Source organism: Ixodes scapularis, unplaced genomic scaffold (genome assembly GCF_016920785.2).
Source record: "Ixodes scapularis isolate PalLabHiFi unplaced genomic scaffold, ASM1692078v2 PGA_scaffold11__112_contigs__length_91849675, whole genome shotgun sequence".
NCBI lineage: Eukaryota > Metazoa > Arthropoda > Arachnida > Ixodida > Ixodidae > Ixodes > Ixodes scapularis.
Genome location: NW_024609837.1, coordinates 57,128,366 through 57,149,388, shown reverse-complemented (window position 1 = coordinate 57,149,388; position 21,023 = coordinate 57,128,366). Strand labels below are relative to the sequence as shown.

The window sequence follows — 21,023 nt, the reverse complement described above, 5'->3', positions numbered from 1 at the left end:
ATGGTTCCTTTAAGCGCTTGGTTCTTAGTATTATAGACTCCGAAGCAACTTGTCCACATTGCCACCTCTATTCAGTCGTCTCTCGAGCAGGCTCCACTTCTGCTCGGCAGTTGTGGGCAGTCGGGGTAAATTGACAGCGTGTTTCCGGGGAAAGTGGGGCATCGCTGACCGTGTCCAAGTGCCTTGTTTGCGGGCTGGGGAGCTTGCATTTTGATGTCGTTCCGGTTGATGTTCTCTGTAGAGCCTGTTAGAGAGCAGGCCTGCATCTCTGGTGGACAGCTACGCTCGAGATTATACTGGCGGTGGAACCAAAGCTGCGGGAATCGTCTTGTTACTTGGAAGTCAAGTCGTTCGGAAGCAGGGTGATGGCATTACCACCTTTCCTCCCATAACCTTTTTGCTGTAGTGATGTGTTTGCACAATCTTGTTTATTTATTTTCTCCCTTCCATCCGGAGTAGCGGTAGTATAATTAATATTGCACGTCGATGCAAGCCGGTCTTTTCGAAAGTCTGTTCTGCTGCGTGTGTGTTGTCATGGGGTGGTAGCGGATCGGGAAGCTTTGATCTCGTACCTGCAGGTTTCCGGGCTGGATGGCTGTATGAATGGATGCTAATAACTGTACCTTCATAACAGGCGGTAGCGTGCACTACCCAGCCTTTTCTAACAAATTTAGTGTTGCCGAGCCACTCAGGCTCATCTTCGGCAGTATGCTTAAAGTTCTCACTCTGCATTCCTTCTTGGTTTTCTGCTCTCCACTTCGTTGCTTTTTTTCACTCTTCCTCCTCGTCAGACTGTTATCACGTTGGTAGGGTGGAACACATGGTCTACTTTGCGATTATGTCTTATGACAACATGGGGAGTTTACGTTTTAAGCTTATTTTGAAACATGTAACGCTTCTATGACTTTCAGTCGCTTTCATGTCGACATGTCGAAGACAGCTGTGCTCAAAACAAATAAGGGTGAAAAGAAAACTAAAAGCAGGACAGCTGCTGTGGCCCTCTTTTGACATGTTGCATGCATACCAGCTGTTTCAGCTGTAGTTGAGTGCCAGAATTTCGCTGAAGGCATTGTCTGCTGGTAGAAATTCAGTCATGCATTGTGGTTCTCTTGGTTTTTGTAGTTGCTGCTGTCTCGTTTGTCATTGAAGGCAACATAATGGGTATGCCAAGTGTCAGAATGCATGTTGCATCAATCGCTGCAATCAGCTGCCTAACTGCTGTTTGTATCTCTGGTTACCAGTAGTAGGTTTAGTTGTTTGGAAAGGGGTGATTTATGTGGCAAAAGATAAGATTCTGTTTGATTGATAGCTGCCATTTTGTGAAAAGGAACATATGAAAACAAAAGTGCAAGTAATTTTGAGCAGAACAGCACATCATTTAGTGTTACTTAAAAGCAGTTCAAGATGAGTGAGCTGAGCCAATGGGATTTGGACCCGTGTATGGGGCATAGCAAATGAGCCGGGTCTCAAATATCTTTGTTTAGCGATGGCAGAGTGAGCATGTGTGTTAACTTGAACTGGCACTTTGTTATGTTGCCGCACCACAAAGACTCAAAATGTTGTAATTTACAAATGCAGTGGGCATGCTTCGATATACTTTTATAACCGACACACTGGCGTCTTTTATTTATTTTTTATTTATTTATTTGTGTCTGTGGATACATGTTCCACAGAGGGGGTCTAAGGCTAAAGGCACGATTGCCTGGCAAGGCATTAACCCCCTTGGTACGCAGCGAGCATCAACATACATATGCAATACATCATACATATTAAGCACATATACATTCAATTCATACAAGCTCAATAGCCAAATCTTAATTCTGCCAAATATAGGTTTTTAGCTTAGACATGGCTAAAACAGATAAGTATTAGATACATATACATGGTATGATTCAAAAGTCTAGATCACAACAGTTTTACGCAAGTTTTTACGAGATATAATTTGACAAAATTATGTCGAAAAACATGAAGCTATAAAAGAAATAATTTCAAAATACAAATAACATTTTTATACAATAACTTTGTATAGACTGAAAAGACCTATCAAAAGACAAAGTAACGAGAAAGGTAAGATCATTGCTAACAAAATATGATCACAGTTTCAAGAAAGACGAGCAGTATCTAACAAAATGAGAGAGAACTGCACAGTAAATGTGTTTTACAATCTCTTTTAAATTGGGATATTGATACATCAAATTTTAATTAGACTACGTCAAAATTCAGAATTGTAGCAGTCTAAAAGGCTAAAGCTTGTCGTCCGTAATTTGTTTGTATTATAGGTATTTTACGTTTCGGTCGCCAAATATCATACACTGGTGTTAGTTGACTTTCTGGCGTTTAGTGGCTTCTATTTCTGTGGATTAATTGAAGCAGTTTAAAGTAATATATTTGATTTGCCCTAAGCATGTGGTGTTTTAAAAACAGAGGTTCCGTATGTAGATTCATGTTCGCTTGGACTGTTCTGGTGGGGCCCTTAAATGCTTTCGGTGGTATTGTCGGAAAACGTTTTCTCCAGAGCTAAGCTTAGCTCTGTGGAAAAACATTCTAAACCCCAAGCCCAAGTTCATGGGTTTACGACCACATTGATGTTGGGCTATCAATGTGGACGCTAGACCAGTGGCTTCGTACTCCGTCTGGCGTATCGCAAGAACCCGGTGCTTTGTAGTTGCGCTTCTTTCTGACTGTCCTCGAGGTTAAGTTTTATCTGCAAGCGAGGCTGGGGGGGGGGGGGGGGGGGGGGCACGTGTCAGTTTGCTTTGTTTAGGACTGCTATTGATGGGCCGTGTGCCAGTGAAGACTGACATCTTTACTGTGGTGTTTTCCTGAACATACACTGTGCGCTTTCCACTTTCCTCACTCCCTCCTTTCTTATATCCTCTCCACTTTTCAACGTGCTCCAACACAGCTGCCCTTGCCATTTACGAGAGGAGAGCACTAAGAGGATTATGTTCCCTGCAGAAAACAAAGATCGTACTTCGGCCCTAAAGGTAATTCATAAAATGCCCGCAAAGAGCTGGTGTGTGTAGCGCATTCACAGCCTAGTTTGGTCTCCTGCCATCCTTTGTGTGGTACAGCTATTACAAATTTTATTTCACTCTGCCTCTTAACTAAAGTTCCTCTGGTTAAAAAAAAAAAAGAATGACTACAATAAATGTTTTTCAAGAAGCTTCTCTGTCAGTGCAAAATGCAGTCATTATTTTTTCTTGTTCGGAACATCAAGCGAGGTATTGCCCACTTTCACTAAATATCGTACAATTATATTGTCATGTCTGATTAATATGGACACCTCCTTTCCTCCTCCAAAATAATTCAGAATATGACTTGTCCATAATGAGAAAAAAAAAATGGATGTATTACCAGTCTTGGGTGAGTTACTTCTAAAAAGTAATTCGTTACAGTTAGTTACTTTCAGAAAAAAGCAGCGAAGTTACCGTTACAGTTACCGCAACAAAAAAGTAACTAGTTACAGTTACTTTTAAAAAGTAACGGCGTTATTTTTCAGTTACTTTTCTATAACACAAAAAAATTTTAGGAAAAAGTAGAAAATGCTTTTCACCAAGTTTATTTGCATAAAACTAAAGTGTGCTTTTTACATCATATTGTAACTTAGCAGCAGTTAATTCTCGAAATTAGTGTCTGAAAGTTTCCCTTGTTTGATAACGAACACGTCCCTGCCCTTGCTGAACAGGCGCTCGTCTAACGCACTGGATGGGATTGCTGTGTTGTCGCCGGAACAGGTTTTTGATTGCCGGGTAGACGTTGAGGCAACAGAGTGGCGTTTTCTGCAGTCAAGTTGTTAGTAACCACCTCCACCACAGCAAAATACTCTCTGTGCACCTGCCATGGTAGTTCTTTGTTCTTATCAACATTCATATCCTTGGTAGCACTAGCACATTGCTGGCTTGTTGACGGTTGCGCTGGGTTCCTAGAGTCCCTGGACATGTTTCAGTTCGCACCCTGCAAACCAGAAACAAACCCCACACAAACAGCAGTAAATTTTGCCTCTACTGTTGACACTACACCAAAGCAATGGCGCAAATCAAAATGCGAATCATGCGCAGTGCGAAGTGGTGGCGCTAATGAACATATGAAACATTCGCAGTGCCCTCCGCGTGTATTGTTTCACGTTTGATTCACCCAATTTAAAAGCGATTGCGCAGAAAAAAAAACTCAAAAGAGATACTGTAAACGACAAAATTTTCGCGGGGACCTAATTTTCGCGCGTGAATCGCCTACAATTCGCGAAAAATAGGTTCCGCGAACAATTCGGGCAATATGTGAACGCTACGGAAGCTACACTCGATTCGCGAAAATTCGAGCCCGCGAAAATTAAGTCGTTTACAGTAGTTCTTTAAGATACTAAGATGGAAGTGGTCAGTCACAAAGTACAAGCGCGTGCTAAAGATAACTACATTTTTTTTTTCACCAAATCTAAACGTGGCTATATTCGGGTCGTGACTGGTGAGAAAGAACGTATTCACAAGTTTGTGCAAAAAATGACTTGACACTCGAAATGTCGGAACAGACAATTTGGAAAGCGCAAAGGATGGCTAAATTGTACTCATTCAGTGATATATTATTCATAAAAAAACGGGAAAGTAACGACAAAAGTAACGTTACTTTTATCGTTACCTCAGAAGTAATAGAACTACAGTTACAAGTTACATTTTTAAAAAAGTAACTCGTTACAGTTACAAGTTACCAAAAAAGTAATGAAGTTACAGTAACGCGTTACTACCCAAGACTGTTTATTACCTAGTTAGTCCCCAAAATGTTGGTCTATATAGGGGGTATTCATATTAATAGGGTCCATGTTATTAAGACATCACTGTATTTGACAGAATGCAGTGTACGAAAGATGCTGATGGCTGAAATGACCGAAACGTCTGCCAAGGAGGAAGACTAGTTTGAACTTCGCATCGTTGCAAAGTGCAGCGAAGGTTTTAAGCATGTTGCATTCAACCGCAGCTTTTCTGGGGTCTTGCTCAACTTCCACCAATTGTTGTTTGTTGAGTGGTTACAAACTAGGAAAAGCGTGGGTGACTGTTTAGAGTGGCTTTTGTTGGAGACTGCATCGGTGTGCAGTGGCACCAGCTCTGTCCTTCGAACCCCCCCACTGTTTCAGTCCCAAGCGCGGCGTCCTAGAGCAGTCAGGTGCCCGAATCGCACTCAGACTTAGATGATTGTTGCGACCGAAGCGGCCCGTGCTGTTGTCGGGTTAGTCACTCGTTGCTTCATTGTTTGAAGCAGCTATACACTTCTCACGTGTGATAGCTCACGTGGGTTTCTCGTCATTCCAGCATGGACGCAGAATCTTCTTTGTATCGTTGCGGAAGACGTCTCGCTAAAACAAGTCTATTGAACTTCGTGTGTGGAAGAGCCGGGGCTCGTACACTCGAGGGGAATGTTTGTTTAGAGTGTGTGATCCCAAGTACCAAGAGTTTTGAAATGGACGGCATTGTTGAAGTTTGCAAGTTTTAGGTTAAGATTGCAGCTTCACACGCTTCCTCTTTTTTTTTTTTTTGGAACAAGGTTATTTGATTTTTTTAATTGTTTGTGGTTGAAGGCAAAATAATGATACAGAATTTAACCTTTTTATATTACTACTATGGTCTTGCTTTTATGAGAAAGGAGATTTGCCATGTGTATTCAATTCTTTTTGTATCGATGCAAACTGGCCCTTGATTAGAGCTTCTCATTTGTCCGCTTTCGTTCTGATCTCGTGCTGTTTTCTTTAAATTAATTTCTCTGTTCAATATCTCAGTCAGTTGGTTGCTGTGAAATTGAGGTTTACAACTTGGCTATCACCTCTACGGGTTTGCAATTCGCTTCTAAAATTGATTGGAAAGTTTTATCTGCCGACTCTGCGTTTCCAAATAGCCGGACTACCCCGGTTATCTCAATCGTGATTGTGTGAAACGCGCAAAACTCGTTTCCCTCGTGGTCATAATGAGCGCAGCCCTAATCTGTAGAGACGAATCTGTTGTTTTCGTGAATGGGAAATGGAGCACGACCTCCAGCTTTCAACTTTTGCCCGTCTGGGCTTTGCGAACAACTTGCAACATGCCCGGGATCATTGGCCGGACACACTTTGGAGAAGCAGTTTCCATATTTAGGGCTTGGAGAACCCTAAGATGCAATCTTAATGGTTGTTGTCTCAAGTTCAAAATGCATTGCAAAACTGGTTTTTCTTCCCCTTGGTTCTTTTGAGAAAAAAACTTTGCTGGTTGAGCGAGATTAAATGCCTGTGGCACTGGGCACGCATCATCCGTTGAAACACTCTCGAGAAACGCCGAAAGAACAAGACACAGGTGGGACGGTGGACGACATACTTTCCTTCAACTAGCACCAATACAATAAGGCCGCAGCTTTATTATACTGTTGCTAGTTGAAGGAAAGTGTTTTTCAGTCTACAGGGACACTTAACCAATGTTAGTTTATTTTTACTTGTCCAGACATTGCGTTTGGACGCAGCCAGGTGGCGTCCCGAGAAAAGGAGCTCGTCGTTTCGAAAAGCTTGGAGTAGCTCAATTTAGAGCGAAGAGGGAGATTTGCACTTTTGAGGGCACATAAATATGCATTTATCTGCATGACTTTGCTCTAGCAGAATGTGTAGTGACATTAGTGTGGATGCTGACATCTGGTTATTGTGCTGGATCTGGGATAGTTACTTTTATTTTATAAAGAGTAGCTTTTCTTACAAGGGGCACTTTACGTATGGCTTTTTGAAGAGACTGCATAAATGTATGACTTAAAAGATTGCAGTATAATTTAGCACTGCTGTAGTAAGGTCGTGCAGTACTTTAGTAAAAATCGGAGTTCACCCAAGTAAAAGAATGATAAAGAAAAATGATATTTCCCTTATGTCCTCGTTCGCCTGAAACCACGAAACAAAATAATGGGCACCGTGGCATTTATTTTGGCAAAACCAGAATAAAATTTAAGCCAACTGTATTTATTTTTTCTTCCACCGGTATTTTGTCATAATTAACTCCAGAACGGCCCACAATGTGACAGTTTTTCAAATAAAAATAAAAAACTTTTTTTTTTTAATGGAGTGAGCCCATATTTACATACTTTCAGACATTAAATGACCACCTCTAGGCAACTCTGCAGTAAATTATAGCACCATACTTTATGAAATTGATTTACGCTGTTTGAAAAATGGGCCACCGTGCTGTTGCGTCAACTGTGTTATCCGGAGTGCATGTTCGTCGCTACTTGGGCAGCATTTGTGGCGGCATCAGAATGCCGAGCTCAGATTGGCTCCATTTGGATGGATAGTGAGTAGTTGAAGCTAGCTGCCTTGAGGTCTACCCACTATCCTTCCAATCGAGCCAATCGGAGCTTGGCAATCCGACATTACTGCAACCCCTGCGCAAGAGGCGAGACAAACTAGTGCTCCACATTGGGTTAACCTTGCACTTTTTTCTGGCTGGAGCCACTATACGAGTTTTCAACTCAAGAAAAAAAGAAGCGTGCACATTGTTCATATGATCCGTGATGTAGTTCTTACAGGATTTGGTTGTCGGAGGAAGAAGCTATGCTTTTGGCGTTTGAAGCGTGTACATCTTAGATAAGGTAACATATATCTAATCTAAAATGCACCTACATATGTCTTAATTATTTACATAAAGGGGGAAATTAGTAATGCTCCGCGTGGAGACAGACTTTTTAAATTCACTTCTTGAGGTGAAAGGTTTTTATAAAGGTTTGCAGTCTCATCCTTAAGGAGAGCCAACCTCGTGTTTTTCACCATTTATCTCCTCATTTTGGGTGTTCGAATACCGTTTTTTACAGTATTCAAATGATTACAAAATTAGTACAAATAGTAATCGTTATAAGTCATTTGATTACTTCTAGAAGCGTTGTCGAAGGTAGGAAGCTTGGCTGGAGGCGGGACCACTGAAGCTATATGAGGCTAGATCGAGAAAATCAATCCCGGTTTTTCGGCCCACGTAAATAAACTGCATCGCAGAAAGCCGAAACTTGGCGAGAATGTGACTCTAGTGGCGGTGACAAAAGGGTCAAGTTTGAGCACACAATGTTACCTAGATAAGAGTTTCACTACTACTTGACATCCATCCAAGCCTAATACTTATCAAACCAAACTTTGAGATTGTGGGTGTCAGTGGCAGTTATTTCATTGAAGGGAACTCGTCAGTTTCAAAGATGGTGTTGTTTTGTTCCTTGCTGGCGAGAGTTTTACTGACAATTACTAGGGCGCCCACAACCTCAAATTTTGATTTGGTAAATATTAGGCTTAAAAAAAAAAAAAACCTAAAAGAAAAAAAAAATTTAGAGGATTACTTACAGCGTGAGATGCGATTAAGTTGGCAGTCACGTCCTTTGCACTTGTTTCCTCGCTGGACATTTGGGCGCGTGGAGGAGAGGTGGATCAGCTTCGCCTTCTTGATCGAGATGGTCATTCTGGAATGGCCCGTGACGTCGTGGACTTTGCGCGCAGGATTTAAAATAAATCTCGCCGTCCATAGTGCTCCAAAAAATTTTTTCAGTGTAAAAAATTTGTTTTTTGACACGCGTGTCTCAGCCAGACTGCAAAAGAAAAAAAATGTATTTTTAGCAGTTTTGTAAGTGACGTTGGCTCATGGAGAAATTTTCTTTTGCATCTTCTAACTTTTACACTCAAACATCAGCGTTCCATTATCACCACTTGCGTCAGATTCTCACTGAGTTTCAGCATTCTGCTGTATGTAATTTATGTGTGCGGGCTAAAAAAAACAGGTTTAATTTTCTTTATCCCTGTAGTTCATGCAATGTGCGTGAGATGGGAGTGGGTTGTCAGCACATGGCTATTCCAAACATTCCCTGAGGCAGACTCACTAACCACTTGTCCCCCGTGTGCGTTTCTGAACATGCACGGGGGTCAAAATCAGGCTTAGGTGATTGTCTGCTCATGGAGAAATTTTGTCTTTCTTTTGATCCAGGTAACGTCATATTCCCAGACATTAGCACCCTATCCCCACCACAATGTCACATTCTGACAGTGTCAGCTTTCTACAATGCACAGTTTATTTGTGTGGGCCGAAACAAACTGGGTTTAATTTTCTTGATCGAACCCGGTAGTTGGGGGGGTGAGTTGTCGGCCCGCTGCTTTCCCGCATGCTCTGGATGGTGGCTGCGGCAGACCCTGACCGGTTGTCCTTTTTGTGTCTCTGGATGGCGCAGCAGCCAGGGATGGCCGGACGTGGGGCAGCGGTGGCGCAGAGGCCCAATGGCGCCCCGCAGGGCAAGATCTGTCAGTTCAAGCTGGTGCTGCTGGGCGAGTCGGCCGTGGGCAAGTCCAGCCTCGTGTTGCGCTTCGTCAAGGGACAGTTCCACGAGTACCAGGAGTCCACCATCGGCGGTGAGCACAGGGGGCGATTCTTGAGTGGTGCCACATGCGGACCGACATTCGCTGGGACTGGAACTGTGGCAGCTTGTTTCCCCAAAAATGCCCTAACCTTCTTTTTTTTAATGATGTGTTTAGTTGGTTGGGTTTGTTTCCGAAGTGGGTGGTACTATCGTTGACACAGCTGACTTTTGGGGACGAGATCGAATGGCTGCACACCAAGCGGTTAACTCTAGAACTACACTTCTGGGGACGGCACAATGCATGTAGCCAAATGCTGCATCGATGTTCAGCTGAAGTTTTTTTGTTGCCCAAGAAGGGGCTGTTTTGTGGCCACTCTGTCCTGTGTGAACATTTCAGCTTCCACGTGTCCAACGCCTTTTCAGCACGAAGGCCGAAGTGGGTCAAGCTCGCATCCTCCTCCGATTGCTTTTGGGAGAGATCTGGCTCGTCCCATCACGCCAACGTTGCTCCGTTTCTTGTGAACTCTTTTTACGCCGCACCGTGCCCCGCGCTTTGTAGAGTAAGGGGCCACAAAGAATAAAGTCAGCAGGCCTTATGTTTGGTGAACTCCAAGCTTTGGGGAAAACAAGCTGGATAAGTAAACCTGTTGCTTGGGCATCCGTTACCTGTGATCATGTAATGTTTGCCACGAGTATAAGGTGGCATTGCAGCATTTGATTATTCACAAGTCAGGTTGTTTAGAAGCATGTGGCAGCATTTGTCTATGCGCTGTAACAGCGTTTAAATAACTAGAAAAAGTTCAAATAAGCAGAAGAAAAGTGCAGCATGCATCTTCAGCGTCCCATCAAAGCGATAAGTATGCTTTCATTCTAGCTTTTTTGTTCTTGTTATTTTCTTCCACAAATAAAATACTTCCAGCTTAGTGTCTGCAAGCAACATGAAGCATAATGACTAGCAACCGAAATACGTCCAAGAAACATTTGACTTTGCTCGCAAGAGCTGCTGCCCATACTTAAGAGCTACAGGCCTATAGCTCTATCTCCTTGCCAATAATGTGCAAACAAAAATCAATAAAGAAAAAAAATTAAATTAAGTTAATTTGATTTAGCTCATGTAGCTCAAAATTATTCTTTATTACTAGATGTATTGTTAAACACAGAAGGTTAATATTGACCGATGCGTGAGATCACCAGTAACATTGCGAAAGAAGGAACTACGGTAAATTTAAAGTTGTTTAGTTAACAATTTCTGGATGTAAACCTGCCAAATTAAATTAAAAGCAGCTAGATTTTTGTAGTTAGTTTCTCTTTCATATTTGATATGCTCGCAATAGGATATTACTTTTCCTTATTTTTGTTTCGTTTGCGTTTTGATATGCTTTGCATAGCTGCCCTACCAAAAACTTCAGGAAACAAAACCGATAACCTATTGGTTTATTGACATGAATGGGCCGATCGGCCGATCAGCATGTTGGTGAATGGGCATATTGGTGTATTGGTGTGTGGGCCTCTTGGTGAATAAGTCGGATGGCATACATGTCCCTATATGCACGCACATGGCTGTGCCTATACATTTTATTATGCAAATATGCTCTTGGTAAACACTTGTTTTCTAGATGGTCTGCAGATGCGGTAAATGTCACAAATTGGATTTTAATGTATTAAAGTCAGGGCTATACATTCTATTATGCAAATATGCTCTTGGAAAAACACTTTTTCTCTAGATGGCCTGCAGATGATCTAAATAGTCACAAATTGGATTTTAATGTATTAAAATCAGAGCTGCATTTTTCTTGCTTGAAATTCTGAAATGAACAGCAGAACAAAGGGTACATTAGCAGAAATGCCAATTGGTATCGTAGGTAAAACATGAAAGCTAGACAATAGGCTTCGGTTAGTATGGGCTTACGATGGTGATCCAAGGCTTGTAAAAAAATTTTTAAAAGATAAGCAGCTCATAATTCTAACACTTGGCAGCAGAGAGTTCTGTGTTATATGTTTGATCCGCAAGTTTTCTACCATCTTGAGTTTCTACATGAAATTCGTCGCTTTTTACATACCAAGTAAGAGAAATTTAATATGTTATCAGGTTTGCAGGCTTTGCAGTCAAAGTCAAATTTTGGGGGTTTTATGTGCCAAACCAACGACGGGCATCTGGCACACCCCGGCAGAGGTCTGAGGATGAATTTGGACCACCTTGGGATATTTTGACTTGCAACCGGAAGCTCGGTTACACGGCACCTTTGCCGCAATAAGCTTCTTCAGATTGCTGGCACCCCGGCCGGGATTTGAACTTGCCACCTTGTCATCCGTAGGCCGGCGCTTTGCCTTGGAGCCGCCAAGGCGGCTTAAGGCTTTGCAGTGTGACAGTTCTTTTCAACAATTTTGACTGCAATGAGCTATTTGTTCTGCGCACACTGGATCTTGGAAAGGATACAATTTTCATTATTTGCATGTGTGAGGTTACACATGCCTTTCATTGCAATGAGAGCAGAGCTTTATTCTCGCAGCTGTCCAAATTCAAAGACATATTTGATAGCATGCTAGCTGCAATCTGCACAATGAAAGCATTTAATAATTTACAAATATTGCAAGCAGCACTGTGCAATGAAGGGTGTTCAGAGCCATTTAAAGAAAAACGGCAAGTATATTGAAGGCTCAAATACTGAATGAGAAAATGGTGAAACATTAGAAACTTTCTGTTTGCTGCAACATGAAAGCTTTTTACAATGCGATGTGCGCACCGCACGGCAAACTTTTCTCCTAATGCTGACGTGCGGCAACAGTACCAAACATAAAAGCAGGTAGATTAAGCAACGTTCGCTTGTTCTACCTGGGGAATAGTCTTGTGGGAAAGGCTTAATTTAAATCATAGTGGTAAAACTGCCAATGGAGATCACGGTTTTAATCCTCCCGGTTTTTATTCTCCGCCCTTGGTGCAAGTGGTGGCTTTTTCGTGCTACCAGCGCCACATGCTATCCGGACCTATACGACGTATCGACCAATATGCGAGTAAATACGGTAGTTTTGTGGGAAAGGTTCAATTTAAATCATAGTGGTAAAACTTCCAATGGAAATCACGGTTTTAATCCTCACGGTTTTTATTCTCCGCCCTGGTGCGACTGGTGGCTTCTTCGTGCTCCCAGCGCCACATGCTATCCGAGAGGAAGTGAGATTCCTCTTGGAGATTGCTCTTCCAATTTGCGTTCACACCCTTATTTGGTCTTCTGCTAGGCGCAAAGCACACTGAGCCACAGCGCTTGCTGATGTTATTGCCAGCTGTGTCCACAATAGCACAAAAAAAGTTGATGCATAGTTTTTTTTTTAAATCTTAACGGAAGCATGTACTATTAAGTACAGAAATACAAACAGCAAAGCAAGTGGCCTATGATACATTCTACGCTACCTGGAGGCAGCTAGGAACTGATAAAACTGCGGGGTGGAAACAGGGCTGCAAGGGTGTGCGCATACTACAATGTGCACACCTTCATAGCCCCTCTCTCCACTCAGTAGTTTTATCACTTCCTAGTTGCTCCTAGGTTATGCAGCATGTACCGAGGGCCACGCGCTGTGCTGCTCACATTTTGTTGGTACTTGATAGCACAGTGCTTGTAAGCAGTCCAATTGAGAGGCAAGAAAGTATTGAAGATGAAACATTTTCGCCTTTCTTTCATTTGGTTTTTATTTCCCCCCCAACGTTCCAGCGGTCTCACTCTAAACCGGAGGTACTTTACAGAGCCTCTCAATCAGATGAGCTCTTATCCTCTGAATTCAGTTCTGTTCAAAGTAAGAATCGGAAGATCTGGCTCGCAAAGTAGCAGACACACAAAACGACCATCTCGTGCATATCTTGTGCACGGAGTGCCCAATTTTGAAACCTTAAATAATCCCAGCAGGATGAAACAGGGTGCAAGTGGCATCACTGGTGGGTGGGGGGTGTTTTGCAGTGGGTCACGAGAGTAAGAGCGGGGAGGGGTGTGACGGGGTCGCAGCGGGCCATTATCCCGGGTGCTGCTGACCCTTGTGATGCCGCTGGGTGCAAATACAATGTTTGTAGTTCCCTTAAAACATAAAAGATGGGTGTGCCTTCCGGTGGGGAGCGCAAGGTTTCGCGTTTAGCCGGGAAGCTCCAAATGTGTAGAGGTTGTACAAAGCAGACAAAAAATGCACTCGTCGTACAAAAATTGCAGAATTCAAGCACGTCATGGTTGATGACACTAGTGATGTTTTGATCCAGGTGATGGGGCAACGATTCGGCGACTTAATGCGAATCAGCTTGTTGGTCGGACATGTCGTATGGAATAAATCCTAATTAGTTTTGATCGGTAAAGGCAGACAGATTTGCCAGTAACTTTGTCCGCCGCCATCACTTTGTTCACTTTGTTCAGCTGTCCAGCCAGTGACCCCTGTGATTCAACGGCTTTTTAAATTACGCAGAGAATGCACAGAGTGCTTCCAATTCTCTGTGCAATTTTTTTTTTTTTTTACAGCGAAGTTGTTTTAGGGTTTGGGAAAAAATGTGTCTTCTCATGCCAACAGAAAACTCCCCATTGGTCGTGGGAAGTATGAATAAATAAAAACAAAAAGAGGGGTCAGGTGTGAATGAATAAAAACAAAGGGGGCAACCTGCGTGAGTCAGCCTTCCTTGGCATTATTATACTCCGCGACAACTTTTCTTGGCAATGCAGGTGAAGGTACAGGCCCGCGTCCCGGGGAGAGGAGAGCCCGCGCACACTCAAAATGGGAGAGGGGACGCGGGCCCGTACCTTCCACTGCATTGCCAAGAAAAGTTGTCGCGGAGTATAGACCGTTTTATCGTGGGTAGCGCCATTTTGAGAGCGAAAGAGAAAAGGGGAAAGGGCTACCGGCGCTTTCCCCCTTTCTGATTGTGTAGAAAGAGTAAAGGTCCCGGATGAGATGCTTGGCCGGTGTTGGCTGTCTGCTGTGCCCCAACTTCTTTCGCGCTTTCTTTTCTGTTTTAGACTCGCAAACTTAATTAGAGCCACGGGCTTTGATGGCAACAGTCCCCCGGTCATCGGGACACCATTACTCGGTCATAGGGTGCACGAATAACGACAGAAAGCGTCGAATACCGCGCAAGGACCTCGTAGCTTGCATGAAATTCGGCAAGGCACGTGCGGCTGCAATGTTTCGAAGCTCCGCCACTTTACGCGTGACTGGAAATGATGAACCGTTCATAAATTTTTGCTTGCAATAGGCCCCTTTCAACGCAGCCGTTTTTAGCAATGAACTAGCGATACACGATACGGGAACCTCAATTAACTTTTGTAAACACCCGGAGCTGCTACAGATCGTTTTGCTGCGCTGCTTTTATCTTGCGTGTCCGTGCTCTTATATTTCATTGTGGATGAACGACAAAGACGTTCTAGATGTGCTTATATCTAACCGCAGAAAGCGTCAAAGCAGCCACGAATTATTTTACTATTTGATGCAATATTTTGAGTACTAACCTCCAATTTCTATCACTGACACGTTCGCTGCCGCTGTTCTCCCCGTTGCCGCACTGGCGGATGCCATGACTCGAACAAAGAAACGTACACACTGGGCTCGAAGACGCAGATCGCAACACACGAGTCGTACCCTGGAGCAACTATCCAGCGCTTCAAAGCGTCCAATCAAGGGAAACAACCCAAACAACCCACTAGCGCTTTTGCCGGCTCTCTGGTATCGCACAGGGGATCGCTATTCAGGAAAACCGATAGAACTACCTTTTCAACAATTTTTAGCCTCATGCGGCGGCGGAAATAAGCCTTCAACTAAGTGTTGTAAATGATGAAATCGAGTCAGTCACCACTGCAAATTATCAATATGAAAATAAGTTCAGTTACAAAATTTTACAAGCTGAAACAGCAATTATCACAAGAAAACTGGCACGCACCTTGCGAGCGTACCCCATGTTCATCGGCGGTACAGCGTTCGGTGCGCGCTCCATTCACAAGCTGTTCCGAGCACAGTCGAGAAGATGGTGTTGAGGAAATGTCTTTTCGGTTTACGAACGCAATCCACTGCCGCGAAGACCGGGGTCATGTGGAAAGCGATGGAGCTTAAAGACATTGCAGCCGCTCTCGCCTTGCCGGATTCATTGCAAGCTACAAAGGTCCTCGGACAGTATTCAACGCTTTCTGTCGTTATTCGTGCACCCTATGACCGAGCAATGGTGTCCCGATGACCGGGGAACTGTTGCCATCGAAGCCCGTTACTCTAATTAAGTTTGCGAGTTCAAAACAGAAAAGAAAGCGCGAACGAAGTTGGGGCACAGCAGACACCCAACACCGGCCAAGCCTCTCATCCGGGACATTCACTCTTTCTACACAATCAGAAAGGGGGAAAGCGCCGGTAGCCCTTTCCCCTTTTCTTTCTCGCCCTCTTTCAGTAAAACGGTCTATAGATAGTGAGATCCTGATCCGTTGTTATCATCTCTAGGCATCGTCCTCGAGGTCGTCCCGGAGGTTGTCGTCGAGGTCGTCCTAGGCGTTGTCGTCGAGGTCGTCCTTAAGGTCGTCCTTGGGGGGTTGTCCTTGGCGTTGTCCTTGAAGTCGTCCTTGAGGTCTTCCTCGAAGTCTGAGAGGTTGTCCTCTAGGCATCATCCTCTAGGTCGTCCTAGAAGTTGTCCTTGAGGTTGTCCTCAAGGCATTATCCTAGACGTCGTAAAGATAACAGCATCGCTGGTCCTCCACCTTTACGTGAAGTGAAAGGGCTCAACAATTTTTTTTTTTTTTTTCAGTCAACGTATTTGCAGTTTTTTTTTTTTTTTTTTTGAAACCACAAGAACATGGGTATCATATTTCCATGACCCACGACTGATTATATTTGGTGTCTAAACCATAGAAAATGGCACGTGACCTCAAAGAGAATGAGTGCGACTCAAACCGGCCAGTTCTTTTAGACGGAAAGAATTTCGAACCGCAAATTGTGTTCTGGGTAGTGAGGCTTTCAAATGTCACGTACAAATAAAAACCTTGGCGAGCGTAAATACCCTGTCAGTGTCCCTTTAAAAAGATCCCAGGATATTTGCTGCTCTGAAGTGGCTGCCTAAACTCATTGAGAAGTCTCAAAGTGGTCCATGAAAGTTCAAGCTATGGTTTTAGTTTCTAAGTTGACAACTGGAGGTACATAGGTACATTACAACTTTTGTTTGGGCTGCTTGGCTTATAACAATTCAAAAGATATCAAAAGTGGAAACGGGGCTCGGCATCGGCTTTTTTGCTTTTGGTTGTCAAGGCTAGCATAGTTTTCGCAGTACTCTGACACTGTCAAAGGCATAGTCAAACTGTACTGCTCACTGAATTTTGACGAGTGGTCTCGTAAGATTGGGAAAGTGAAGGCAGCATTGTCTTCTGTCTGAACGGTCTATAACACAATCCTTAGCACAGCATTTGCAGTGGGGTGAATGAGAACAAAGCTTGTGCTTGTGCCCCAGAAGGTGCTCCAGAGGACTCTGACCTATACAGTAGTGCCGCTATCTCGATGTTATCGACAGGGCTGGAGCCGGTATCTCTGGGCTGGCGAAGCTCGACTGGAAAATGCTGCCATTATCGCTTGGGAACTTGCAAGGTGAACTCGGCATAGGCCAGCATTTGAGAAGGCCGAGCATTTGGATGTCCTGGCGGGAGAACAATGTGCAGACCACTTCGGATAATTCAGCCATTGCACACAGATGGTAATGCCTACAAAAACCCAGATACTGCGGGCAAGAAAAGGATAATGTGCATAGACAATGTTTTTCTTTACGTGCTGCCTCGGTTGCTCAAAGCACCGGCCTACGGATTCCTAAGATCCCCACATGGTTGAAATCAATCCTAACTCCGCTGGGGTATGCCAGATGCCCTTTGTTGGTGTAGCAGGTAAAATCCCCAAAGTTGGCTTTCACGGAACGGTTTCACTAACAAGCATGGTTTCTTGGTCCCAACTGTCTCCTAGTCTCAGTGTCTCAGTGTTCTCATCTGCCATTATTGTTACCAAAACAATAAAAATGGTGATATGTACGTTGGGATTCATGGCAAACTTTCTGTAGAGTTTTTGGTGAGAGGAGTGCACATGCCCAACTTTAATCAGCTTTCATGCACGCACCTTCATTGCTTTGAGTGCATAGCCACAGGAAGTTGTTCACGAGTATGGTGACCAATCCTTTCAGATGTAAAGTTTACGTTGAAACTTCTTTTAAAGTAATATTTTTCTTTTATTTGTTCTACAATCTTGTCTCGTTTATATGGACCCCGTTAATATGGTACATATGGACACCATTTTCGGGGACAAACTGGGAAAATACATGCATTTTTGTCTCGTTATTATGGACAAATCACATGGACAATTTTTTGGGGAACGAAAGTGTCAATATTAACGAGACATCACTGTATTTTCATTATTGAAACATTTTTTGGAGCTCTTCTCTCCTCCTTTTTTTTTTCTCCTCCTTCTCTTCTAAACGTCAGTGGTCAGTTGCATTGTTTCCTCTTACTTGTCCTCATCCTTATGTGCCACATTTATTTCTAAATTTCAGCAAGACGAGAGTGAACACGACGACGGATAACTGAGATCCTCTGTCCCTTTCCAGCTGCCTTCCTGACGCAGACGGTGTGCCTGGATGAGACGACGGTCAAGTTTGAGATCTGGGACACGGCGGGCCAGGAGCGCTACCACAGCCTGGCGCCCATGTACTACCGGGGCGCCCAGGCAGCCATTGTGGTGTACGACATCACCAACCAGGACACGTTTGGCCGGGCAAAGACCTGGGTCAAAGAGCTGCAGCGCCAGGCCAGCCCCAGCATCGTCATCGCCCTGGCGGGGAACAAGGCCGACCTGGCCTCCAAGAGGGCCGTCGAGCTGGAGGTGGGTGGGTCTGCCCTGGGACGGCCTGGGCCCTGCCAGGCGTGCACTGGCGTCTGCTGAGGGGATGGGCTGGCTTTTGCCAAGAAACTCTTTCTGATCAGGAAAGAATTTCACGGGTCTGCCAAGGGGCGCTTGGCAGCTTCTGCGAAAGATTACTGGTTCTGATTGGGAGAGTGTTCCATGGGTCTGCCTGGGACACTTAAAGAGCTTCTGAGAAGGATGGGCTCTAAAACTGGATTGTTCCACCAAGCTCCTAAATTCCATCGGCTGTCCATGCCCCGAGTAGTGTTGTTTGGGTTTAGGCACTGTTTTAGAAGATGCAAACCATTTGTCGGTGCATAACCATGGGCACTCCCTGGTGTGTGCATTGGTGCTTTCACTATGGTTGGTAACAGGAGTTTGAGGAAAGCTCCTCCCACCTCTTTCCACTTCAGCACAGTGAATGCTGGAGAGGAGGTTGCCTCTTATCCGGCATTCACTCTTCTAGAGTGGAAGAGCTGCTTTCCCCGAACTCTTAGCTCGTTGTCGACCTCAGGCTTGCTTGGTTTACATCCTGCTTCAGCCACACTTGACGTACACTGCTGTGCTCTTCTCTGCATCGTTGCGGGCGGATAAATCTATGTGCAGAGGCGTAGGCTTTGTGTTCCTGCTGGTTGTCCGGCAGAAGCCTGCAGTAACACAGGGAAGGGATGGAAGTCGACCCTACTAACTGGTCACTCGTGGCCATGTTGAAGGCAGCCCTGTTGGCTGTGCTGAAGCAAGGGCTTGTTAATAGACGCTGCAGCGTCCTGTCACGTTTCGATCAAGAATGCAGCTGTCTGCCAACCTGGGAAACCTAGAATTATCAGGGAAAATGTGGGATTTGGACGTGCAGTGACACCCAACGAAGTGGGAGGGTGTGGTGTGTGGTTTGCGTGGGACGGCCTTCGCGCCAAGTAACAGTTGCCCGAGGCATCACGAGGGGGCGTTAGTCACCACTCAATTCACTAGATCAAACGGGAACAGCCTGAACAGCTGCTACAAGTCCATCCTCTGCATTTTTTTCCTTTAAATGGTCGGAAAATTTAATCAGAATATTCGGCGAAAAGTTGGGAAATCCGAGGGAGGTGATTTGGTAGACATATCCTGGCTTTGCCACTGAGGGCAGCCTGCTCTGGTGGTCTGTAAAAGCATTTCTCCGACTTGCCTTGGTCGGTATCTCCTTCCGATGCAGGGTGCTTGTGGGTGTTGTCTCCCTCTCTCGGCTGTTTGAAAGCCCGGAAATGGTTAAATTTGACGGATATTAGCCCCGCTGGGCATTAAATCTATCTTTAAATTTGCTGCTCTTATTTTGCTCGTTTTGCGCGTGTCCCACCAAATCATTTCTTTTTGCTTCGTTGATGTTACAAGTGTAAACCGAACCCGCTTCGCACCGGCCAACGTTCGTCGGCGGCAAGAAGCGGAAGCATGACAGACGCAGTTCCGTTCCAACACAACACTAACTGAGGGAGCCGGGTGGCCCCCTGTTTAAGGGAGGAGGTGGGGAATAAATGTGAAATTTCTTATTTCTAGAGATATCTGAACGAAATTTACAGAATGTGTTTATAGCACAGACATAAGAGTAACTGCAAAGTTTCATGGAGCTGTGCATATTATTTCTCAAGTTACAAATATTTATCAAAATCGTCCATATGCATTCCTTATCCCACGTCTGGAGAATTAGAAAAAGGTAGTAGCGGCGTAAAATTTGTTATGATGACCCCTGGATACATTCCCCAGGGCATAACAGAGCCCTTTTTTTAAATTTCTTTGTTGAAAAATTTTAACGCAACTTTGAATTTTGTGTAGTCAATGAAACCCACATTCACCAAATTTCATTTTTTTATTATAAATTTTTAGTACAGTTTTCTAAAAAAAGGGCTCTGTTATGCCCTCACAAAGTTATTAGAGAACAGAATAAAAAAGACAGCACAAAAATCCATTCATCAGTTCCTGAGATATCGCTGGGACGAGCAGCCACGACAGTGAAAAAATCCATTCTGAGAAAACAGCACTTGAAAGTTGCACGCAGATTTTCAGCTTTAGAATGACCCTGCAGAATAGTCAGAAGTGTTCTTGCACACTTTCTTCTTGTTCCGCCTTTCCAAATTCTCTTGATGTCGTTTGCTGGCCTTATGCAGACGTAGGGCATCTTTCTCGGCAGCTCGTTGGAGGGCTAGATGGGTCGGCTGAAGTCCCACTGCAACCGATATTTCTGCAGTTGCCTTGTAGCAGCCGGCGTTGAACCTCAACACCGCTTCATGCAGTGCAGTTTGCTGGCATAGCTCCAAGTTCGGCTTGAGCAATATCACAATGTCTAGCTTCTGCTTCGGTCTCCTCACGTGTCAGGAAATGCGTCCGCAGATGGGTGCTAGAAGACGCGCTCCTACTTGTCGCGGCAGGCGGAAGACGGGCGCTGGGACCCGCGATCTCGGGAGGAACCACAACGGTCGGCATGCTCGGTACTCCAGGCGTGAGCGGGGCGATGCGTTCTTCCTCGACGACAGCCGATGGCACAGAAAATCCATCACTGGAAGTGTTGACGCGATCATCATTGACGGCACGCCGTGCAGAAACTTCCAACTTCGCCTTCCGCACTAACTTCATGGACCGCTTCCGTGCGCCAAACGCGTGCACCGTCTTGTACTTCGAACCCCGCATCGTGTGCGACCACGAAACAGACGGGCACGCTACACGAAACTACTTAAAGAAAGTTCGGAAAACGATCGTAAAGATGGCGAAAAACGAAGTGGAGCTGACAAAGCAAGAGTGCGTGCAAGCAGACCACTACCAAAAGCAGACGACGCAAGCGGCAACAGCAGGAGAAACGGAGGAGGAGA

The 21,023-nt window shown here is 44.5% G+C and overlaps 1 protein-coding gene across 2 annotated transcripts in view; it reads left to right on the top strand.

Annotated features, from left to right (window-relative positions):
- The window catches only part of LOC8023649 (ras-related protein Rab-5B), a 40,830-nt gene that overhangs the window by 6,120 nt on the left and 13,687 nt on the right, over positions 1-21,023 (top strand). The window contains exons 2-3 of one of the 2 annotated variants that reach the window (XM_029966441.4): positions 9,193-9,367; positions 17,891-18,165. In XM_029966441.4, the coding sequence (XP_029822301.1) occupies positions 9,199-9,367; positions 17,891-18,165 (444 nt within the window). In that variant the 5' untranslated portion in view covers positions 9,193-9,198. Of the gene's footprint in view, positions 1-9,189; positions 9,368-17,890; positions 18,166-21,023 lie in introns of both variants that reach the window. The other variant, XM_029966443.4, reaches the window with a different exon arrangement.